Below are 26,216 nucleotides of genomic sequence, written 5' to 3'. Positions count from 1 at the left end.
ATATTGTATGGAAATGTTGTATCACTATATTTTATGCCTGAAACTAATATTATGCTGCATGTTAACTCTCTAGAATTTAAATAAAAAATATTGACTAAAAAGAATACTGAAGAATATTGGAGGTAACATGAAAGAATATCTTCATGTGACTAAGGTCAACAAAGATTTCTTCAACAGGACACAAAAAGCAATAGCTTTAATGTAAAATACTAATAAATTTGATTTCATTGTGCATGAAAACTTGTATTCCTCAAAAAAGACCATGTAAAGAGTGGAAAGTCAATTCACATAGTGGAAGCAGATATTTGAAAGATATATATCTGTGAAAGGATTTATACACAGACTATAAAAAGAACATTTACAACTTCCTTAGGTGAAGACAACACAATTCTAAAGAAATGGGCACAGATTTTAAATTAAATAATGGTGTTCCACTAAAAAGAACATCCAAATGGCCAATAGCTATAGTTTTTACATCATTAGTGGTAAGGTAACGCATATTAAACCCATATCACAATAGCATTACATGATGCTGACAGATAATGGCAACAAATAAACATAAACATACATACCCACCCCTACACCAACACACACAAAACCAAGAGTGCTGATGAAGATATGAAGCAATTGGCTTCTACGAAACTGGTCAAAATGTAAAATTATACATACAATTTTGGAAAACTGTTGGGGCTTTCTAATAAAGATTTTAAAAAAATCCTCCCAATCACTCAGCAATCATACAGAGGAATCATTACGATGGCAAATGTCTCTTAAACAACATATAGAGAAATAATAATAACTTTATTCAAAGTAGTAAAAAAAATAAGATGAAACTCCAGTGTCCATCCACAATAAATAATTAAATTTGGTACATTTATAAAGAAGAATACTGTGCAACAAAAAAAGTAACAAGCTACAGTTAAATTCAATCACATGGATTAATCTCACAGACATAATTTTGAGTGAAGTAAGCCATTACACAGGATATATATCACATGTTTAATTAATATTAATGCTAATTAATGTTACAGCCATAAACTATCCAATCTGTACTACTAGATATTAAAAATGATGAACTCTGGAAGTTATTCATTTGTAGGGTCATGAAGTCTTCTTTTGAGTTGTTGGTGTGCCATGTGTTTTTATCTGAGGAGTAGTTACCTAGGTTCTGGGCTGTCCACAAGGTGTGTAGGTACTCCACAAATACTTTCTATGGGGCATCTGATGACTTATACAATTTGAACCACTCTAAGTCATCATGCCAGCTCTTTCTGGTATACTAGCCTTTAGCAATCCCATGAAATAAATACTGCACCACCCAGTAGAGCAATCTACTTTTCTGGCCATCATGTTAGAATAGAGACCATTCAAAAGGCCTTGAGAAATTATAGGCATTATCCCTGAAGCTCTTTGGGCATCTGTACAAGACCATTAATGCAGAATATTGGGTTAGAGAGTGTCCCAAAAGGGAATTTCCTAAACTCAAGAAACAGAAAAGCTCTTAAGAGGGTACTTTGAGCTTGGGGAAGGGTAACTAGTCCCAGCCAAAAGGGACTTAGAAACTTTCAAGAATGGTATTCTTTATATAGTCTGTGCATTCATAAAAAGCCATCAAGTGGTATGTATGTTATATTTGATAATTTTATAATACCTTTTAAATTTTTAATTTAATTTAATTTCTTTTAAATTTTAATTTAATTCTTTTAAAATTTTATTTAATTTATTTAATTTTTAAATTTTAGTTTTAAATTTTTTATTTAATTGACATATACATTTTATTAATTTTAGGTGAACAACATAATGGTTTGAAATTTGAGTATATTGTGAAATGATCCCACAATAAGTTTAGTTCATCCACATGGTTATACTTTTTTTCTTAAGATGGGAACTTTTCAGATTTATTCTTTTAACACCTTTTAAATATATAATACAGTGTTAATTCACTATAGTCCCAATGCTGTACATTACATCCCCATGACATTTATTTTATAACTGGAGTTAGTACTTTTGGCCTTCTCCCATTTTACTCACTCCCCCACCTCTAGCACCCAACAATCTGTTCTCTGTATCTATGAGTTCTTTTTGTTTTGTTGTTTGTTTTTCAGATTCTACATGTAAGTGAGATCGTACAGTATTTGTCTTTCTCTCTTTAACTTATTTCACTCATCATGATGCTGTCAAGGTCCATCTGTATTGCCACAAATGACAAGATATTCTTCTTTTTTATGGCTAAATAGTATTCCTGTGCATATGCGGGCGTGTGTGTGTGTGTATTACATTTTCTTTATCAACTCACTGATGGGTGAACATATAGTTGCTACATATCTTGGCTATTGTCAGTAATGTTGCAATGAACATGGGGATGCCGATATCTTTTCCAGTTATCATTTTCCTTTCCTTCAGGATCCCAGGGTAGTTCCGTTTTTACTTTCTTGAGGAAACTCCATACTGTTCTCATAGAGGCTGCAGTAAGTTACATGATCACCAACAGAGCAAAAGTATTCCCTTTTCTCCATATCTTCACCAACCACTTATTATTTCTTGTCTTTTTGATAATAGTCATTCTAACAAGTGTAAAGTGACATCTCACTTTAGGTTTTTTTTTTTTTATATTTTATTTATTTATTTAAGAGAGAGAAAGAGAGAGAATTAGCAGGAGAGGGGTAGAGGAAGAGAATCCTCAGACTTCCTGTTGAGAATGGAGCCTGATGTGGGGCCTGATCCCGTGAGCCATCAGATCAAGACCTGAGCTGAAATCAAGAGTCAGAGACTCAAGCAAATGAGCCACCCAGACACCCCTACTTCACTGTAGTTTTGATGTTCATTTCCCTGATGATTAGTTATGCTAAACAAATTTTCATGTACCTGGTGGCCATCTGTATGTCTTCTCTGGAAGATAAATTTTTTTAAGTAAAAAATTAAGCACCTAATATATGAGTGGCAACACACCACGAAGTAAACATTGGCCAAATACATATCATTGATCAAAAGCTATAAAATGTGGATAGGATACTGGGTTCATCTGATAAGCCACAAGGAGGAAGTGCAAATTTAAAAAGTACTGGACAAGCTACTTAGTAAATAATGAATGAATAACTAAAGTTTGTGAATCCAAGAGTAATTACTATCTATGGCATTAGATTTGACTTTTGAGAATGTAACTGACATGTTTAGAAATGCACTCGTTTAGAGGTGCTCATTCATGAGTATCCTAAGTTCCTTATCATACTGATGTGTCTATGAAATTCCCCTTTACCAATAGATAGAGACAGAAATATATTTTTATTTCTATAGGTTTTACCGTTTTGCAGATAGCACATTAAGGACAGACTGGTTCACTTTGAACAGTACGATGTTTTTGGGAGATCTGCATAGATGTAATGAGCCTGGGAATATTCCACACAGAGTCAGTCATAGGAAAATTTCCCTAAATTCTTCTTCCTATAAGACCTTGAAATGTTGTGTATATTTTTATTTTTATATTTCTATGACTAATCAGTTTCTAACATATAATAAATTGTCAATAAAATTATGGATAACAACAATTAAGCAATTAAGAAAGGAATGAAAGAATCTGTCACAAGTATTAAATACCTGTATTCCTTGATGTAGATATATATATATATAAATTTAGTAATGTGGCCAACACAAAACTATTTGCAAATAAAAAGCATTTCATTCCATAGTTCTGTCTATAATACATGCTCTGTAGAAGTTATACTGGAGAGTAATAAAGTCTTATAACTAAGTTGTCCAAAACTTTTAGGTGTTCCATAAAATTCACACTGATTGTTTTGACATTAATCTTGTTATATGTTCAAGATGGGAGAGCTAGGGAAATTATGAATGACATAATACTAAGATCCAAGTCTTTTTTCTGTTACAGGATTCTGTAGTTGAGAAAAATAATCTCTTTCCCCTAGATTAAAGTGAGTTATCTCTGAGACAGTTTATGTCAGTCTTATTTCAGAAAGATACTTGAAACCTTTTCTCGAATCTGCTTATTCCTCACTCCATAGATGATAGGATTGAGGGCAGGTGGAACAACAACATATAGATTGGTCAAGAGAATGTGAATGTATACGGGAACATTCCTGCCAAACCAGTGGGTCAATAAGGAGAAAAAAGCTGGAGTGAAGAAGGCTAGGATAACACAGATATGGGAGCCACATGTATGAAGCGCTTTGAGTCTGGCATCCTGAGAAGGAAGGCAGAAGACAGCTTGGAGTATTCTCACATAGGAGATAACAATCAGTACAACATCAACAAACACCATTGATATAAGAATTAATCCCAATATCATGTTTACCTTTATATTGGCACAGGCCAGCCAAACAATTCCCATGTGCTCACAGTATGTGTGGGGGATTATATGGCATCCACAGAAGGGAAGTCGCAAGATGAGAAACACCAGAGGGATTACCAAAATGAAATTAACGCCAAACACTACAACAAGAATGAGACCAATCATCCTATTTGTGAGAATCAGGCTGTATCTCAGAGGATTGCAGATGGCAACATGGCGATCAAAGGCCATCGCCACCAACACAACAGTTTCCATGGCAGTGAATATATGAATAAAGAACATCTGGGTGACACAGCCTCCAAAGCTAATCTCCTTTAAGTTAAACCAGAATATGGCCAACATTTTGGGGGTAGTGGATGAGGACAGGCCTAGATCAATGGTGGCTAACATAGCCAAGAAGTAAAACATAGGCTGGTGAAGACTGTTCATTCTTGATCACAAACAGGATAGTGATGTCCCCTACAAGGGCGATCAAATACACAGAACAAAAAGGAAACCCAATCCAGACGTGCATCTCTTCAAGGCCAGGAACTCCCAGCAGGAGGAAATAGGAGGGGTGGAACTTGGTATCATTTGAAGGGGACATCCTCTCTCCGTTCTTTTGAAATTGCAGATAAAACAAATTATCAAATATTTAAAAGGTCAAACCACATCCAATAAAGAATACAGTAAATTTTGGGTGATGATCAACAGGAAATCAAGAAGGAGGTTTTATGCCAGCCCTTAATATATGGATTGATTCAGATATTAAAAAATATTAACAATTCTGCTAAGTGTAGTGAACAAATGTGAGAAAATCTGATTTTATAATATTTATTATTTGGGGGATGAGACAGATAATATTCAAATAAACAAAAAAGTGTGGGGGGTACAGATATCATATATGTGCATATTCAAATATGTATACTGGGAAGATATAAGGGATATAAGATAGAAGGGATATAAGATATATAAGTGATATAAGAAAAACAAAGCATGACGTTGGATACTAATGAAGTTGGTGTCTATTTAAATTTATTGTGAGGGAAGTTCCCTCTAACAAGGTGATACTAAGCAGATAAATGAATACAACATTGGGATGATTTAGTGTAAAATTAATGAGCATTAAATATGTTTTTTATTTGAGTATAGTTGACACAATGTTACATTAGTGTTAAGTGTTCATCTTCTATACTCATCACAAGTGTAGCTACCACCTGTCCTGTTTCATCACTATTACAATATCATTAACTATATTCTCTGTTCTGTGCTTTTTATTCCTGTGACTTATTCCTACCATAACTGGAAACCTGTACTTCCTAGTCCCCTTCACCCATTTTGCACATCCCCCCATCCCTCTCCCTTCTGGCAGCCATCAACATCAAATACATTTGAGACATGGGATGACCCTTGGATTTGAATCTGGAAAGGAGGATCCTTCAGCCTTGTGGGTCATGAACTGAAAATGATAAATGCTCTTCTCTGATAAGTCTGTGAAATAAGATTTTAGGAAAGCTGGTGACTCTCTTTCTAGGATATCAGGTAGTAGGTTTGTAAGGAATAAAGAAATTGAACTCTTCTTATTTAGTTTATTTTCCTCTTTTTCTACAGTCCATGGTTGGTGTGGTAAGTTGGAGTGAGGTGGTTCTGCTTGGGCGGTTCCCCAAGCCCTTAGCTCAGTGAGAACCCAGGTAAGATGGACAGATGAAGGAAGTACTTATTTCTGAGGGCTTTCTCAAGTTTTCTATAGAAAATATTATCAAAGTTTACTCTAAAAATTCTGGATAGCAAAAATAAAAACAAAATAATATACTTTATTTTAAAATACACTATTCGATCTATACTTAAAAAAATACTGAAATTAAGGAGAAACAAAGTAAGAGACTTTACCTCTACCAAAAATATTTAAACAATACCTACCTAATGTTCTTCTGTTCCTCACAGCTTCAACCCTATTTCAGGCATTTCTTGTTTCAACTATTTCTCAGACCTCCTATCCCTTATCTCCAGTGCCCGACTCCCAGAACCCACCCTTGAGCAGCACCACTTAGCTTAGCCATGACCATGATTCTTTTACAATCAGACTACAGCAACATCTCCCCTTCAGACTTCATTGTATTTGTCATGTCTACAAAGGAAAGTTTATACTTGTGCTGCAGCAGATGTCCAAACCCCAGTGTATCTCCCACAGAACCCTTAATCCCTAGGGTCTGGAGGGTTCCTCTTCCCTAAAAAAGACAGTTAATTCTCCTATGACTCTATTTCTGAACTCTGGGATCTACGGTTGTTGCCTTGCATTATTAGTCTCTACTCTGACCCACAGATTCTATTCCCCAGCTTTACCTTTGGCCTAACAACATTAAACTTTTCAGAGGTGTTGATTTTGATTTACAATAATAGAAGCAAGGTAAAATAATTAGGAAAGTATAACATAGGCTGGAGAAATAACAAGTATAAAAATAATACTAACACCATGATGTGTAAAAGTGGTATTGAATAACAGTGAGGAAGAGGGCTTTAAGGCCTTCTGAGCCATCCTACTCTAGTTCAAATTAGAGGGAGTGGCTAAACAGTGCACGTGCCAAATCTTTTAGAATTGTGTAGTTAGTGGAATTTCATAGACATTGGAGCCATAGCTGGATTTTAGGTCTTCCATTACATATTGCATTTTGGATTCATACATAGAGATTCAGTATCTCCTCCCCTAGACTCCAACATCACTGTGACCTGGAAGCTGCAGCCCTATTCTACCAAGTCAGAATTGAGAGCTCAGATGTTCCTTCTCATGCTGTCCAAGCTATATGTCCTTTTTGTTCAGATCAGCATATATTAGGTTTGCAGGGTTTAGGCTACACCACAAGTGAGTAGTTTTACCCAAGCAGGACAGTAGAATGGGTGGATATAGGTTAGTGAATGCAATATGGAAATCTGAGAAATCCATGAGAACTGTAAGAATTAAATGAGGGGAAGGGATGGGGGAGAACTAAATAATTTACTGCTATATGTGATGTGTTGAACTGCTAACATGACCCACCTCTCAACACACTTCCAGAATTGAACTTATGACTTATCTTTAGCCAGTTTTCATGGTATTCTATAGGAGACCAACTGCCTGTCCAAGGGGCCAACCTGTAAGGAATCTGAAAGATTAACCCCTTATTATCAGTCTAATCACTTACTCCAAGGAATGGCTTCCATTTATCCTACCCAATGCCATCAGAAACTCTGGCCATTTAAATGCATAATGCTGAGTGTGTCCTCACTGAAATCATTGAAGATAATACTAGTGGATGGTGATGAATGTACTCTGAATACTACCAATGGGTAGTTTATAAGAAATGACTTTATTCAGGGTGTTTATGTCATAATGCAAATGGTTCATTTAATTCTTCAGGGAAAGTAGGCACTAGGCACACACAATTTGTCTTTGTATTAGCCTTTCCAGTGGTCTCTTGCTTCAAGACCTGTCGAAGATTTAGATAAGATTTGGATATCTTAATGGTCATGAGTTATCTTTGCAGTGCTTAAACTGGTACTTGTTGGAGTCTGTGTTTGAAAATCAGTATCGGGGTGCCTGGGTGGCTCAGTGGGTTGAAGCCTCTGCCTTCGGCTCAGGTCATGATCCCAGGGTCCTGGGATTGAGCCCCACATCGGGCTCTCTGCTCCGTGGGGAGCCTGCTTCCTCCTCTCTCTCTGCCTGCCTCTCTGCCTGCTTGTGATCTCTGTCTGTCAAATAAATAAATAAATAAAATCTTAAAAAAATATTTAGAAAATCAGTATCTCTGATTTGTCATTCAAGTCACCAGATAACTCTAGGGTCCTAGGAGGATCTTTGGCATGATTCCCCCAGGGTCACATCTATGGAATAACTTCTTGACAATTCTAATCTCTTAGGGATGGAGTATAATTTTATAATTTTCATTGCCCTCATCATCCAGATGGCTCACATTCTTCATTAATATTCTCTGTGTGCCATGAGCTAAGTGATCAATGAGTGCGTGAGCTCCAAACCCTTTGACAATCATAGAAAGAGTCCTTACAACCCAGTGTTTTTGTCATAAACCAGAGTTGGGAACACGGTAAATCTCATCACATGTGTCCCCTGAATCAGGGAACCTCACCTGTTAGTTCAATGAACTTACTTGGTTCCCCTTGCAATTATCAACTACATGGGGAAGAAGAAGATGGGAAATCACATTACCATACGTGTACCATACACAGTAAACTTCTCTCCTTGTTCCCATTTAATGAAGACAAATAGCAGCCCAGCAATGGTGTGCTCTCTGAGTGACCCTCTCAGTCTCAGGATGAGATTCAGGGAATTCATTTGTTTCAACTTGCTATGACATGGAGATACAAGGAAATTTCATCAGGAGTCTCTTCAATGCATTTGGATTTTTCAATTGTATTTTCATCTACATAATAAAGCACATCTCCTTCTGCATCAAGATGCTAGGTTAGCCTGTCCGTCAACAAATCTATGACATCATGGTTAGGTCCCTTCAGAGCCATTACAAAAAATAATGAAACAATTTTAGAATACTGTCTTTGTTTATGAGGCATTCACCACCACAAAATTGCAGATCTTAGAAAACAAGTCACCATAAATATTTGACGACCACCCTCCCCATTCCATTCCTTAACTTTGACTATTACTGCCACTTCAAGCAGACTGTTCCTACCTCTAAAATGGCTCTCTGATCTCCATTCACTTGGTTCATTTCCAGAAGGCGCAGAGTTGACTGACCAGATGCACAGCTCACTGAACTAATTGTGCCACACAGCACACTGACCAGGCCTTTAGGGAAAAAAAAAATATCGTAAGGTTCTTATGGAGAAAGGAGTAGTAGCACAAGTGTGGATTTTTCCTTGTCAATGTATGCTAGAGTAGTATGAAATACTTTGTAGGGTCAGATGTCAGACTCCAGGAAAATAACCCTGACCCTTGGGCTATAGGACATTAAATCACCAGTCCCTTGCTTATGATAGAAGAGACTGGGACCCAAGATAATAAGATGGGCTAGATGATTGGTTTATAACTTTATTCCACCAGCTCAGATTCATTATTTGGGGGAATAATAACTAGAGTGATTAAGGGATGGGGTCCAAATTAAGACGATTCAGTAGCAGGTCACATGAGAGACTTGACAGTTCACCCCTTTCTACCACTCAGTATCAGGGGATGAGAATCAACACTTCTCTGGCCTCACCCAAGGACTTGCAGCCAAGCCTTGTTGTTGCTGACAATAACCTGGCTGACAAGCGCCCTGATCTGCGTCTTGGGATACTACCAGTATCAACAAGCTTGAGCACTTAACAGTGACTGTTGTTCATGGCAATGTGTTAGAGGCCAGCTGTATTTCTGGAATGTATGCATGAAGAGAATCATTCAGTTAAACCTTACTTTAAACTGATCTTTAAACTGATGATAGATCTCTAACTTCCTTAATATCCCAATTTTTCTGTGCTATCTATCATGCAGGCAAAATCTTCTAAAGCTTCTTTTGATTTCAGTCTTTTTGACTTTCACCGCTGGTGAATGAATTCCCATTTTAGAGATAGGCAGTTGTCCATCCATACATCCATGCATCCATGCATGCATACATCAGTCCTTCCAACAAATATTTATTTAGCATCTGATATGTTCTAAGAATTGTTCTAATAAACAAAGAAATCATGCTACTAGCGTGATTTTCCTTCTCTTTAATGAGTTCTGTACTTGATGCTAAAGTATTTGTGTTCAAAAACTTTTTATTTTTCTGTTTAACAAGAAGTTAACGTCTTGAACATTCATGACTTCGTATTTTATCATTTTTACTATAAAGATAATCGATAATGTACATGATTATCAACTGAGAACTACTTACATTTAATTATTGTATGTCAATCTAATGTGATGCTATGTAGCTTTCAAACATGAATAAATTGGCTCTTGAAGGAATCACAAGAAACTGGTATTGGACATTTTTTCTGGCAAGAGATCTGGAGAATAGAAGTCAATGATAGGAAGTATACTTTATAATCTCCCCTGTGAGAATTTCTTTTTAATCAGTTTTTGTTTTCTTTTTTTAACCTTTTAATTGAAGTATGACTGACATAAAAAAGCCATACAGATTTAATGTATATGACAATGAGTTTGAAAATAAATGTACACCTGTGAAACCATCACCACAATCAATGACATAAACATATTCATCACTTCTGGGCCACCTGGGTAGCTCAGTCATTTGAGCATCTGACGCTTAATTTTGGCTCAGGTCAGGATCTCAGGGGTTGTGAGGTTGTCAGGCTGTCAGGCTCCATGCTGAGTCTGGAGCCTGCTTAAGATTCTCTCTCTCCTTCTTCCTCCAACCCTCCCCCTCACTCTGCTCTCTCTCAAAAACAAAAAACAAAAAAACAAAACAAAAAACAAAACCATCACTTCCAAAAGTTTTCTCTTGCCATCTTTACTTGGTTTTCCAAGTAAATGTTTTCCTCAATTACAACACTTAATGTGAGATCTACACTACCCTTTTAGGAAATGTTTAAGTATACAATGCAATATTGTTAACAATAGGCTCTTCAGTGTTTTCCAAAATAGTAAAAATATAGTTCAGTTACTCCAGAATTTAGCATCTTAAAACAATAAATATTTATCTCATACATTTTCTGCATATACAGATGACAAATAAGCAAGGTAAACATGCTCTGAATCATCAGTCATTAGGCAAGCATAATTTAAAAGCACAATAAGATGCCAGTAGACTCTTGCTAAAATGACCAAAATTTAAAGGACTGACCATACTAAATGTGTGTGAGGGTGTGGAGCAAGTAGAACTTTTAATGCATTGCTGGTGAGAATGTAAAATACAACTATTCTAGAAATAATTTTGTCAGTTTCTTAGGAAAACTTTATGTATATCTGCTATTCCACTCCTAGGCTTTTTTACTCCAGAGAAATCAAAGTATATGCTTGATCAAAGACTTGCACATGAATGCCCATAGCAGCTTTATTTGTATTATACAAAACCTGGAAACAAAGGAAATGTCCAACAACAGATAAATGGATAAACAAATTTTGGTATATCCATGAAATGGAATACTACTCAGCAGAAAAATGTATGTGTGATTAACAGAATAATAATTTGATGAAACACAAAGTGGCCAGGGGAGCAGCCAGGCTAAAAATATTATATCAGTAATATTTCATTTATATAAAATTCCAGAATTGTATAGAGCAAATCTATAGTGACAGAAAGTATGTCAGTGCTGTCAGGTTTAAGCGATGTTTGGATCACAAAGTTGTAAAAGGAAATTTTAAAGGTGATGATGAATATGTTAATTAACTTCATTGTAATCAAGGTAATGATGATTTCCCATGTTTATACATATGTAGCAATGCTCATTTTTATCAGTGTCTATACTACAATTTCCTAAGAAGGTAGGTGCTCAATATATGTTTGTGGTATATATAAATAAATAAATGAATGGGGAACATTGCATGTTTATTTATTCTCAAATAAATAAAACCTATAAATCAATTTTTTAAAAAAGAAGAAGATTGGTTAGTCACTGTCAAATCACAATGGAAAATACATTTTCTAGTTTAACAAAAATCTATGGAGTTCTAGGAACAGTGCTTTTGCTAGAAATAATCAGAATTTTTGAAAAACTGGTATGGTCTTTTTTTTTCAGTTTTACCTACTATCTGGGAAATTCTTCAGGGACAAAACTCTGTCTTACATATTACTCTCAAATGGCACCGAATTCAGTACCATACAAATAACACAAAGGCATTAGAAATAGTTTTATTAGATTTAACTAAATTGGTTTGTGGGTCCTTTTTAAAGAAAAGTTTTCAAGTTGATATACAAGATCTTAGAAAAGTATGGGAATGATCCACTAAGAAGAAGATCAGTCCGGTACCTGGGTGGCTCAGTTGGTTAATGTCTGCCTTAGGCTCAGGTCTTGATCCCAGGGTCCTGGGATCTAGCCCCACATTGGGCTCCCTAAGTGGGGAGCCGGCTTCTCCCTTTCCTCCTGCCTGTCCCCCTACTTGTGCCCTCTCTCTCAAATAAATAAAACCTATAAATCAATTTTTTAAAAAAAGAAGAAGATTGGTTAGTCACTGTCAAATCACATATCCACTCTCTGTCTGGTATGAAAGCCGTCTTCATCTACAAAAACATTTTCCTCTCATTATGTTGGGATTTACTTTTATCTCTTCCCTTGGTGGCCTTTTTCTAAGGAAAATTTGAGCTTCCCTTCTTGTATTTGTCTAGTCTTTATCCCATAGACAATAGGATTCAGGGTAGGTGGCAGAAGCAGGTGTAGGTTAGCCACAGAAATGTGAAAGCTGGGAGGGATTGTACCCAATATGGTGGGTGAAAAAAGTAAAGACTAGGATATTAGTGATGACCATAGCAGAGGCAGTTTAAGTGCTAAAGGCCTTTTGCCGAGCCTCTGCTGAGAAGAGCCTGACCACTGCCCAGAGAATCATGGTGTAAGAGAGTGTGAGGCACAGGGTTCAAAGCCCCCAGTCAGAAGGGCAACCATCAGACCTTGATGGCCTTGACCTTGATATTGCCACAGGACAACCCACAGTAGATGTGGGAAATTATATTCCTTGTAATAGTGCAGATGTTTGGTGAGTAATGTAAAAGGAATGATGAATATCACACCTGGAAGGAAGGTGAGAAACCAAGCCTTGGCAATGATAGAATTGGTGAGGATAGTGGCATAGTGTAGAAGATAATAGATGGCCACATAGTGATCCAGGGCCATGAATATGAGCACCCCAGATTCCATCCTTGTGACAGTGTGGAGAAAGCACATCTGGACCAGGTGAACATTGAAGCTGGTATCTTTGAGATCAAACCAGAACATACACAGCATTTGAGGTACAATACTTACACACTGAACAATGTCAGTGAAGAAGATTAAGTCCAAGAAATAATTCATGGGCTGGTATAGGGCCTCCTCCAGATGAATGAGATAGAGAACCCATAGTTCCCCAGTATAGTAACAACATACATGAAACAAAATGGGAGAGAGATCCAGACATGTGCACTTGCTGGTCCAGGTGCTTCATTCAGTACAAATGATGCCAGAGTGAGTCTAGTACAGTTGTAATCATGCATGATGACCTGTTAGAAGGTATGTTACTCTTCAACTTTGATGTCAACTCTGTTGTCTCTCTGAAATGAAGTTTAGGCAAATGTGTATTGATTGCTTACAATGCATTAGTTAATATTAGAATATTTTTGCACAAATCATCTCAATTACCTTAATTACCACATGAAAGGTTATTTATTGTATTAAAAAATAAGGGTAAGTATTATTGTATTATAGATAAAGAACTGATATTAGTGTGGCATCATTGATTATAAATCTTGAAGCCAGGATTCTTGGCTCTTTACCATGAAGATATATATACATATTTATATTTTACCTATAGTATATATTTACATTATATATATTTATGTTTACATAAATTTTCCATACTAAGTCCCTTAAGCCCTTTCTAACTAAGCATTAATACATTCTTAGACCAAAGAGAATGTATGAAATAGTGAACATTAAGATGGTTGAAATTCTTTTTGTTAGCAAACTTCCAAGTGAGTTATAAGAATCTTTCTTTTTCTGAATATGGATATGGGTAAGGAGATCTTCTTATCATCATGAATATCAACTATTCTTCAGGTTATAAGATAGGAGATTTCAAAACTCTGTCAGTTATATTCTTGGTCATTCTCCCTATAATGTACATAGTTTGATCAGCAATGAATAATGAAAATGGACTTATTTATTAAGAAGACTTATTAATGTCTTTATATGGCTAATAAATGGAACTAATGCATCAGCACAAATCTACTGGCACCATGTCAGGTGCTTTCAGACCACTACAGCCACATTGCTCCCTTAGGATGTTGTTCGTTTCCTTTCCTTCCTCTCCAGCTTCATGTTGGGCTCCCCGTATTATTAAAAAACCTAAATGGGAGTGAGCCCTTTAGACTTATTATTGAGCAATATGTCACTCACTAAATACCCTTTGAATGAATTGAAAATTTTAATAATCCTCCTATTTTCAGTTCCCAATCCTTCTCTGTTTACATCCATCTATCATCTATCTATCTATCATCTATCTATCTATCTATCTATCTATCTATCATCTATTTATCTATCTATCATCTATCTATCTAATATCTATCTATCTATCTATCTATCTATCTAATATCTATCTATCTATCATCTATCTCTATCTATCTATCATCTATTTTATGGACAGTGTAACAATGTATGACATTGAAGAAAGCAAAATCACATTTTGTAACTCTGAATAATAGGAATGCATGTGAGCTAAAGTTCAGGAAATACATGTGCTTTAATCATGGTATGGAAGAATTAGCATCCTTATTCATACTTAACAATGGACAGTGACTGATTAGCACTGGGTTAGAAAAGAATGATGAGGTATAGCCCTTTTTAAATATGGTCATAATTATTCTATGGTGAACAATATGCATCCTTAATATTTGAATTGAGAGATATACAATGTTGCCTGTAATCAATAATTTCCACTCCCACATATATTTCCTTCCCTTACAGATCCCCAGACTTCTCACTATCCTCCACCTACAAGGAGAAATGAGATGTGGAACAGATGGGACTTTAAAAACAACAGTATTTTAAAAAATTACAATATACGGTGGGGGCAGGAATTTGCTGATTTCTGAGAATAGAATAGAGCTTTTCCAAGAATGGGGCAAAGAGTTAAGTGTAAAGAAATATAACATCTGACCTTCATTTGGAAGTGGTTGATCTCTGGAGGGGAGAGAATTTTCCCTTTCCCCTCTAGGTTCTTTGGCTGGTCTAATAATTAAATTAACATGGAACAGATTAAGAGGAGGAAAACAAATTTAATTTCCTATGTATGGGGGTCCCAAAGACATGAGACCCACTGAGAAGGCAATTGAGGCTTTTAAACAGTCTTGGGATAAGGAGAAGGGGATAAGAGTTTGGAACTTCAGAGGGGGTGAAGACAATTCACAGGAGATGGGGAAAGTCAGTGTTTGGTAAACAAAAGTTTGCCATACATACCATGCCAATTCTTTCCTATTTAGAAAAAAAGTCATCTTGGGAAATAGTTCTCTTCTTAGTACTGGTCCTCTATCTAATTTCTCTTAGGCAGTTATGGGGTTAAAAGCCCTTCTTAAGTCTGTTGGGCCTTGATTGTCTTCAGGAAATTATCAGCATGCCAAAGAGGCATTTCTGGGGTGGCCTAACCTGAACTCCATTATCTCAAAAATAATAAAAGCAGAAAGCAGGGGCGCCTGGGTGTCTGTCTGTTAAGCATCTGCCTTCAGCTCAGGTTATGATCCCAGTGTCCTCAGATTGAGCCCCAAATTAGGTCTCTGCTCAGTGGGGAGTCTGCTTCTCTTTCTCCTGGCCAGTCCCCTTGCTTGTACTCTCTTTCTCTTTCTGTCAAATAAGTAAATAAATAAAATTTAAAATTTAAAAATGCAAAAGGCAAATATTAAGATAGAAGTCTTATAGGATTCTACAAGTGCCTTCCAAGAGATAAATATGCTCAATTAAAACTGTATGCTGAAGAATTATTGGACAACTATGTGTAGAAGAATGAAACAGGACAATTGTCTTACACCATACCCAAAGATAAACTTGAAATGGATAAAGGACCTCAACGTGAGGCAGGAATCCATCAGAATCCTAGAGGAGAACATAGACAATAACCTTTTTGACATCTGCCTCAGCAAGTTCTTTCAAGATATGTCTCCACAGGCAAAGGAAACAAAAGTGAAAACGAACTTTTGGGACTTCATCAAGATCAAAAGCTTCTGTGCAGCAAAGGAAACAGTCAACAAAACAAATAGACAACCCATGGAATGGGAGAAGATATTCACAAATGACAGTACATCAAGGGCTGGTATCCAAGATCTATAAAGAATTGATATCAGTATTTGAGAGTTCCTATCTATGTGAAAAAGATTTTTTTTAAGTTTTACTCAAATTCCAGGTAACATGAAGTGTAATACTAGTTTCAGCTGTACAATTTAGTGATTCAGCACTTACATACTCCTTAATCTCCATCACCCATTTAACCCATCCTTTTACCCACCTCTCCTCTGATGACCATCAGTTTGTTCTCTATAGTTAAGAGTCTATTTCTTGGTTTGCCTCTTTTTTCCCTCAGGATTGTTTTATAGATCAGCATTAACAAATGAACATTTGCAATCAGTTTTGATGATAAAGAACAGTAACTCTTGGGACACCAGGGTGGCTCAGTGGGTTAAGCTTCTGCCTTCAGCTCAGGTCATGATCTCAGGGTCCTGGGATTGAGCCCAGCAACAGGCTCTCTGCTCAGTGGGGATCCTGCTTCCCCTTCTCTCTCTACCTGCCTCTCTGCCTAACTTGTGATTTCTCTCTGAAAAATAAATAAATAAAATCTTAAACAAACAAACAAACAAACAAACAAACAAAAAAAACCCAGTAACTCTTAACCCCACTTATACTTAAGTTAAATGTTACCACATACACCCAGAGAAGGATTCCCTTCTCTCACTGATAGACCTGTGTTACCAACAAAATCTCCTAAATAATTATTACCATATTTTTAATTGTGTTGGTAAAAATATTTAGAAATTTGTGGGTGTTTTTAAAATAATTATATAATATCCTTAGTTTTGTGTCTTGACTTGCAAAATTTAAATTTTGGCATTGAGCTAAAATGTTGCCAACCCTTGGTTTGGAAAACTATGTAGAAAAAAAAATCCTTCTAATTTTGGAAAACTTACACTTCATTTTCTTTCTCCAGATGTCAATCTAGTTTCAGCTTCAATTGTGTCCTTTCAAAAATAATCTATACTTCTTTCTTTTTTTTTTTTACTGATATATAATTTTGGATTTTATATGTGAATTTTTTTCAAATCATCTTCAGTTAATTATTACCTAAGTTATATCCAATCTTTACTAATACAAAAATTAGGCAATTAATAGCTTTGAATGAAAATTCATCTAAGTTTAAGGAAGTAAGGTTTCAGCTGTTAAAGGGAAAATGAAAACTCACTGAGCTCACAACCTTATCATGAAGGAGAATAGTAAGCCTTTAGTAAGCAGTGCACATGGGTAAGACTGTTTTCTTCACTGATTTATCTTGCTGCCTATAATAAGGCATCTAGTAGGTATACTCAACATATATTTGTAGGGTGTGTGAACAAATGAATGAATGGATAAATGAATGAATGTGTGAATAAATCCAAGTTCACAAAATATATATGAACTTAATCATAAAGTGAAAGGAGCTTGAAAATAAGAGGATAAAGAGAAGGGCTGCATCATTGCATAATTGGTAAGGGAGAAAAAAATGGACTACTTAGGGAAACTTGAGGAATATATTCACACATTATTTGGTACTCTATTAGAAAACCTAGGAACTCTCTTAATCTGTTTCCTCAGGTATATAATTTTAGTATGAGTTTATTATGAGTTTGACTTTTTAATCTAGTTCGTCCTCCATTTTCAGTATAGCAAGTCTGTTATGTACACATTTCTAGGAAATTCTCTTTCTTTGTCATCAGAATTCAAAGCCAATATCTTTTCAAATCTTAATTCTAGTGAGGTATAATTGAAGCTGGCAGAAAGTATCTGTGCAGAGAAAAGAAAGGAAGTTAGCAATGAAGGATGGTAGTTCCCTGACCCAGAGAGGCAATGGTGGGCACGGGTTGATCGATCACCTACGCTTTTAGCATTGGGATCGTCCTTGATTCTAGGAAATCCAGGATCCACATGATCATTGTCCTCTGTCAACCTAATGATAAGGAGCCAAAGTGAGAGGCAAATGAGCATTTATTTGGGATCAAAGAATTGCAATTCAGAGAGCATAGAATCAGATGGGAACCCAAATACTGTCTCACTTGTAGGGTGAAAGCAAGAGATTTTTATGAGGAAATGAGAGGGGGCAATTACATGAATTGAAGAAAAGGGAAAAAAAAATTTCCATGAGTGTTTTAAGAGGTTAAACTCTTCTGGGTTATACATTGACAGACTGCTGGTTTTATCTTCCCAAAGTCCACAACTATTTTTCTTGTGATCAGGATGTCCTGTTGCTGACTTCTCAAGCAACTTCTTAAAGCAATGCCATTTTACCCAGTCCAGAGGTTTTGGCCCAGTTCAAACCAAGGCAGGTAAAGTAGTTTCTGTGCAGTGCCCACTCTGGCTTGCCTTCTTTCCCTTTCTTTCTTTCTCTCTCTTTCTTTCTTTCTTTCTTTCTTTCTTTCTTTCTTTCTTTCTTTCTTTCTTTCTCTTTCTTTCTTTCTTTCTTTCTTTCTTTCTTTCTTTCTTTCTTTCTTTCTTTCTCTTTCTTCCTTTCTTCTTTCTTTCCTTTCTTATCTTTCTTCCTCTTTTATTTAGTTAGCCAACATAAAATGGCTGCAGTCATGCCAATTTTTCATACCTCTTAGAGGGAAATTTAAAAGGAAACTGCAGCATGGGTATAAATGATCTTCTAAAGGGATTTCAAATAGACAAATGGAGAGAAGCTGGAAGCAGTGTGATCCTGAGAGATGCCATGAAGCACAGCCAGGACAGGTGCTCCTGTAAATGGAAGGGCCTGAACTCAGGTAGCCTAGAGCTAAACCTCCAACCTTTAAACTCTCACTGGAATAAGCTGGAGCTTTTGAGGCAGAAAAGGAGGGATTCAGCCTCTGTACCAGAAGTTCAATAAGAGGTATTATTTGCATCTCCTCCATGGAGTAGGGGTACTTGCTCTGATACATCTTTTTACTTTACACGAAGGGCAGAATTTTTAGGGGATGCTCTAGTTAACATGTGTAGCCTTCCCCTGCCACTAACCAAGAAGTAAACCCATGATGAACTTTCTACTTTGTTAAATGAGGCAGATAATATTCAGACTTTAAGTACTCCGTTTTTAAAAAACCATTTCCTTAGTGTTTATAACAGAAACACTGCTAAGCAAGATATTCCATAATTCCTTCTCACTGCCACCCTACCCGTAGGGTCTCATTTCACTTGTGTGGCCCAAGACAACTTCAAATACACTAGCCTCACTTTATTATACCATAAACTTAGATGGCAGGACACATTAACAGGAAGTTAAGATAGTGGTTACTATTTGAGGGTGTGTGGAAGAAAAGGTAGTAAGTAGAATTTCCATGACAGTGGCTTCTGGGGGGTGACAGTGTTTTACTTCTTGACCTATGTTGTCATTGCATGAATGTTGATAATTTACTGAGCCTTGTGCACTGTTTTGTACACGTGTTCCGTTGCACTTATTTTAAATAGTGGGGATTAAATTAAAAGAACAATATAGAAGAAAATATGAGTGAATATTTTTAACAATTTCAGATGAACAAAATAAAAATACTTTTATTTTAATAATTCCAGATGAGCTAAAAACAATTCTAAGCTCACAATAAAACTCAGTAGTCATTAAAGGAAAGATCAGTACATTTGACTCAAAAATATTCTTGGGGCGCCTGGTTGGCTCAGTCAGTTAAGTGTCTGACTTTTGATTTTGGTTCAGGTGATGGTCTCATATCCAGTCCTGTGTGGGGCTCCACGTTGGGGGTGGAGACTGCTCAATATTCTCTCTGTCCCTCTGCCTCTCTTTCTCTTTCTTCCTTTCTGCTAAATAAATAAATACATACATAAATACATTAATAAATTTCCTTATGACAGATAGCTATAAACAAGGTCCAGAGAGAGACTCAAGGTCACAGAGGGCTGGGATTCATTTCAAAATCAAAAGAATGAATACCTAAATAAGTAAACAGCTATAACAAATCACTTTCAAATGCTTAATAAAATTACAGGTGAGGGTATAAATAGGTAATGCACATAAAAATCAATTATAAGCATTTTTAGTATGCTTAATTTCATTCAAAATAAAAAAAATGTATAAATTACAAAGGTACACTGTTTTACCTCTCCAAATGGCAAATATTTGAAAGCTTACTAAAACAAATTTTAATGGACATAGGAAAAAAAGTAGATTTTGTACTTTATGGGGATATACATTGATATTAGCTCTCTGAAGAAAGAGAAGGTGTCCTAACTAAGATCCAACAGTTCCTCCCAGAAATAATTTTTAAGTTTCCATTTAAAATTAAGTGGAAAAAATGAAGTTTGTAAAGCTTATGCTCCCCAGCATTGTTTAGATACACTCCAAAGGTAAAAGAAGGAAATTATCATACAAAGAGGAAAGAAGTTGTATATAAAGAGATATGGGATATAGGAATAATAACTCAAGTATTGAGTATGCTACCATCTAGATTTTAAAAAGTCCAGGTACATGGAGGAATCTGAAGGAACACATTAAGATCTGATGATGGTGATTGCCTCCAGAGAGGAGTTTTATGTTGTATGAGTTTTTGTTTTTTTAGATTTTATTTATTTATTTGACAGGGAGAGAGACAACAAGAGAAGGAACACAAGCAGGGGTAGTGGGAGTGGGAGAAGGAGGCTTCCCACAGAGCAGGGAGCCCAAAGTGGAGCTTGATCCCAGGACCCTGGGATCATGACCTGAACCGAAGGCAGATGCTTAAAGACTGAGCCACCCAGGCACCCCAAGTTGTGAGAGATTTTATGTCACTATATAGTGTTTGGTAAACTTGAGTCTTGAATTTCATGCATATATGATCAATATGTATGAAACTAAAGGAAACCCGGATATGTAAGCTCAAAATATGCCTCTTTGGCATAAAAAAATTATTTTGAGCTGAAGGCAATTAGAAGTAAATGCAGAAAAAGTTTCTGCTTTTTTGCCTGGAGGCAAGAAATAAATTCTTTCAGTGGAAACAGACTCTCACCAGCCCAGCAATGGAACCAAAGTAACCTACAAACAAACGTTGTTACACTGTTATCTTCTAGTTATTTCTTTACTATTTACTTCCCCTAAACCAAACTTCTGTGTCAATTCTTCCCAAGTCTATTCTTTGTCTGAAAAGTAAAAAAACTTCCTGCTCTGGTCATTTCCTCACTTCATTCTCTTAGGAAGGCTCCCACATACATGTAAGAATTTGATACAATGTGCAGGCTTATCTTCTGTTAGTCTCTCTTTGTCAGTTAAAATTTCAGACCAATCAGGGACTCTGGTTTCCATCCCCTGCAAAACAAAATATATGATCACTATCTAGGACAAAAATTATAAGTTGGGAGTATATTTATTGGCATGAAAAATGTTCATAATATGTTATGAAATAAAATGAGTTACAAAAAATTTACAGAGTGACCACATAAGACAAGTCAGTTACAGATCTTTTTTTCTCTCCTTTATTTAGTTGGCTTTTTCCTCTACTTTCACATAACAATTTAAATGCCTCCTTCTCAGCATAGACTCCCTACTCGCCTTTTCTAGACTAAGTACCTGGTGAAATGCTTTCATTGCACCTATTATGTGAACAGATAATCAATGTGGAGCTTGAGGTACATCAGTAAACAAATAAGGTAAAGATCTATATTCAGGATACTAAAATCCTAAAGAGTAGAGTGGGGGAGGGCATCCAATAAATATTAACATAATGACTAGGTAAGATGTATTATAAAATAGAAAGGGCTATGCACTATGAAAAAGCATGAGAGCAGGACAAAGAAAATCAAGAGTACTAGACAGGACTTGTTAGGGTGGATATCTTTGATGTGACGGCACTTGAGCAAGAAATTGATATTTCCATTCGTGCTAGGAGAAAGTCCAGAAGTTACAGTGAAAAGTATGTAATTGCTAAAATTTGTCCGCAGGCCCTTTGTAGTAGTCATCTGTCAGTGTAAACTAGAAAAGAGGCAATAATAGTGTTTGCTCATGAGACCATACAGTGAGGGACCTTGAAGAATCTGATGTCCAACTTCTGTATTTTAGTAAGCCATTAAAAATGTCCTTTGAAGTGATACAGGATCATCAGGGAGGGGACTTTTCACCATTCCAGTCATGAAGAGTGGGCCACCAGCAATTCTTAATCTCTTAGGGAAACCATGCAGTATATTATAGACATTACAGTCAAAAGCCCTGGAACCAAACTGGCTGGGTTAAAATCCATGCTCTATCACTTACTGGATATGTGACTTTCATTTAGTCATTAACCTCTCTGTGCCTCAGTTTGCTTGTCTGAAAATGGGACATAAGATAGCATCATCCTCATAGTTATTTTTAGGATCCAATAAGTATACAATTCTTGAAAAAGTACTTGGAAAATAAATGCTGTGTTATCTTTCTTGTTGTTACTATTATTTCCTGCAAAACCATTTTCTGTGGAAGCAAGCTGTCCACCCTTTGATAGAAGGTTACTTGGGGGAATACACAAGGAATCTCCACTCTGCCATGAGTCAAAGTTTCAGAAGCTGGGATGGGGCACTGGAGAACTCACTAAGAAATTTGAGTTCCTAGGGATGAGAGAAAAAAATTGGAGGAGGAAGAAGGAGAGGGAGATAGGCTTCAGGGGCAGAAGGTATGATAGAGATCTGAAGAGTCCAGGCAGGTGACAAAGGAAGCTGCAGCTACTTTCTGGTCAAGGGCAATTCTAAGAACTTGGTGTCTCTCAAAGTCCAAGAGCAGAGGTTGGCATGCCTGAGGTCATGCAGAAACTCACAGACAGGGAACTTCCAGGTACCACTTCTATCTATTTTTCTGAGTCTTTTATTCCTTCTCTTTTCTCTTTCATCTCCAGTCACCCCAAAACATTTCTAGACTCGAACTGGCTGTGCTCACTTTGGCCTCAAAATTTTGCATGTATTGTTTCATTTTTAAGAATAACAATCCCTACCCACCATTTCTTTTAAAATACTTATACATATATCAAGATTCATCTCATCTCCTACCTTCTCTGTAAAATCTTTACTTACCGCCCACAATGGCCATTGAGAATCATTTAGTTTTCATGAATTTTGTAATAATTTTTTTGTGCAATGACCCTGTTACCATTTTATAATAATGATTCCATTGCATTTTATATCTTGTACTAAACTAGAAATTCATTAGTGTGTTTGTACTCCCTTCTATCTTTCAGTGCATGACATGGAATCAGTCACATAGAAGGTATGCAGAAAACTTTGTGGGCTGATTTTGATGACATGTTTGGGAGATGAAATAAAACTGATTTTCTACTACCTATATAATTGGAAAGATTTCTCCTCAATCTACAATGTTCAGAATGAATCAGAGTTGAAAAATATAGGTTATAATAATAATGATCTCAGCTCTAATTTATTAAATGGTTAGTACATATTAGAAATTATGCTAAGTGCTTTTTTGTTTTTCATTAGAGCATTTAATCAGCCAGATAATCTTTGTGGTATGTTTTCCCCACATTTGATAAAAAGTATAGAAGCTGAAATTTAGAGAGATTAAATGGCCTGTTAAAGTCTTGTGGCTAAAAATGAAGACATAAGATTTAAATCTTGGGACTATCTGGATCCAAAACTCACCCAAATCTTTCCTAAGTAACATTTTATTCTCTCCATACTGCACATTTGTATCATCTCTTTTCTTTCTTTCCTTTATTTCCTTTATGTTTCCTCTCCTGTGTCCCTGACCAGAGTCCATGTTCTAAGCACCCTGAGGTCAGGGATTGCTTCCATTCAACTCTGCCTTTCTCTCTCTCATTAAACCTGAGGTATGACCAATAATATGACCTAAAAAAGTATCTCAAAATGAATGAACAAGTGAATGAACTATAACACATACTAGTCATTTAATTGTTGCTTTTGTCTGTTTCACTGATAACATCACAATTATATTTTATAGGTGCATTTTAAAGATTTATTTATTTATTTATTTGAGAGAGAGAGAGAATGTGGGGAGTGGGCAGAGGGAGAGACAGAGAGTGAGAGACTCTCAAACAGATTCCACACTGAGCACCGAGCCTGATGTTAAGCTCGATCTCATGGTCATGAGATCACGACCTGAGCCAAAACCAGGAGCTGGATGCTCAATTGACTGTCCCACCCAGGCACCCCTGTAGGTACATTTTAAATGGAGGTCCTAAACTGATGAAATGGGGAAAACAAGTGATTCCTAGACATGCTCTACTTGCTCCCCATCATAGGGTCTCCCCTTCCCACACACAGAACATGCACCAACACCAGGCCTGCATCCCTCATTTTATTACCTGACTGTTCTTACTAGACACAGAAATCTATAACCCTTTTGTAAAACATAAAACCTGTAGGGAATGGGTACATTACTTTTTTAATTCTGCATTCGTTTCTTTGGCAGATCTTTACACAGAAGAACTATTTCATAATAGATAGTTACAAAGGCTTCAGAAAATCTATGTATTAGAGAGACTTGTGTATTTAATACCATTTTACTCAGCATTTACAAATGTCTTCTCCACTTCCTTTTAACCCCCCTTTCCCCTAAGCAATATGTCTATTTTATGATTTATTTGTCTTGACTAGTGACAACCTATCTCCAAGTAAAAACCTGATCATGCTTTCCCGGATCTGCTTGGTCTTGATTCCATAAACAATTGGGTTCATTGTAGGAGGCAGTAGCAAGTAAATGTTGGCTACAATAATGTGTACATGGTGGGGGATACTGTGTCCTCCAAAACGGTGGGCAAAAAATGTGAAAAAAGCTGGAACATAGGTGATCACAATGGCACAGATATGAGATGTACAGGTGCCAAAGGCTTTCTGGCGAGCATCTGCAGAGGACAAACTCACCACTGCTCGCAAGATCATAGTGTAAGACACAGAAATACAGAACATATCAAAGCCCCCAATCAAGAGGGCTGCCAAGAGACCATAGATAGCATTGACCTTGAAGTTGCCACAGGACACCTTGGCCACAGACATGTGGTCACAGTAGGTGTGGGGAATGAAGTTTCCCCGGCAGTAGGGCAGACGCTTGGTGAGGAAAGTGAATGGGAGGATGAGCAGCACACCCCTCAGGAAGGTGGCAAGACCAGCCCTGGCGATGACAGGGTTGGTGAGGATGGTGGAATAACGTAAGGGGTAGCAGATGGCGATGTAGCGGTCCAGGGCCATGAGCATGAGCACCCCAGACTCCATCCCAGTCAGCGTGTGGACAAAAAACATCTGAGCCAGGCAGGCGTTGAAGTCAATCTCCTTGAGGTTGAACCAGAATATGCACAGCATGTTGGGTACAGTGGTGGTGCACAGGGTGACGTCCGTGAAGGAGAGCAGGGCCAGGAAGTAGTACATGGGCCGGTGCAGGGCCTCCTCATGGCTGATGAGGTAGATGAGCCCACAGTTCCCCAGGACAGCGATGATGTACATGAAGCAGAAGGGCAGGGCRATCCAGGTGTGTGCAGCTTCCAGGCCAGGGACACCATTCAAGATAAAGAATCCTGGGGTCAGGCTGGAGCTGTTTCCCCCACACATAATGGCTCATAGGAAGTCTGCATTTTACATCCTTTGTCAGCAATTGCTTCCTACATAGGAGAAAAGTGGGGTTAGAAACCAGACAAGAGAGAGTGGTTTGGATAATAATACCCACAAGTGCCATGAACCTTGTATTGATAAGAAAGTATTTTTCCTCCCACTCTAGCAAGAGAGTCTTTGAACTATTGTATCTAAAAATAATTAAACAGTACTACTTGATGTCTCCTTGGATTGTCTAAATAACTATCCTGACTTTCTAAACCTCTCCTCAGCACACCTCTTCTATTCCATCACATTCTGGTAAAAAGTAGTGAACTGAGCTATAATTATCTTTTCCTCCCAAAAAGCCACTTCCTATTTTCTCCTCTTGGATTCTTCATGAGTCTTATCACTAAAATCATGTTTGTATATTTAGAGGATCACCTTGATCTAACTCATCCTTATCAGTAGGACTTTTGTCCTGCCTTGAAGATTATGAAGAAAACTATAATGCATGTAAAATTTGCCAGTAATGTTCCATATAACTTGCTTAAGATGATACATTGTAGATGCTCAATAAAATATACATGAATAA

At 36.8% G+C, this 26,216-nt stretch overlaps 2 protein-coding genes and 1 pseudogene across 2 annotated transcripts; all 3 read right to left on the bottom strand.

The window, feature by feature from the left end:
- Window positions 1-3,961: 3,961 nt before the first annotated feature.
- LOC116865392 (olfactory receptor 52E4-like) lies at window positions 3,962-4,892 on the bottom strand. Its single transcript, XM_032853662.1, is given in 2 exon segments — window positions 3,962-4,727; window positions 4,729-4,892. Coding segments are annotated over 2 exon segments (930 nt in total).
- Window positions 4,893-12,481: 7,589 nt separating this feature from the next.
- Window positions 12,482-13,404, bottom strand: LOC116864904 (annotated as a pseudogene).
- Window positions 13,405-24,701: 11,297 nt separating this feature from the next.
- On the bottom strand, window positions 24,702-25,642 carry LOC116864903 (olfactory receptor 52N2-like). Its single transcript, XM_032852715.1, is given in 2 exon segments — window positions 24,702-24,748; window positions 24,751-25,642. Coding segments are annotated over 2 exon segments (939 nt in total).
- Window positions 25,643-26,216: the final 574 nt, after the last annotated feature.

This window comes from Lontra canadensis, unplaced genomic scaffold (assembly GCF_010015895.1).
Source record: "Lontra canadensis isolate GAN:19392208 unplaced genomic scaffold, GSC_riverotter_1.0 scaffold7, whole genome shotgun sequence".
Lineage (NCBI taxonomy): Eukaryota > Metazoa > Chordata > Mammalia > Carnivora > Mustelidae > Lontra > Lontra canadensis.
The sequence above is the reverse complement of the archived record's forward strand: the minus strand, read 5'-3'. Positions and strand labels throughout refer to the sequence as shown.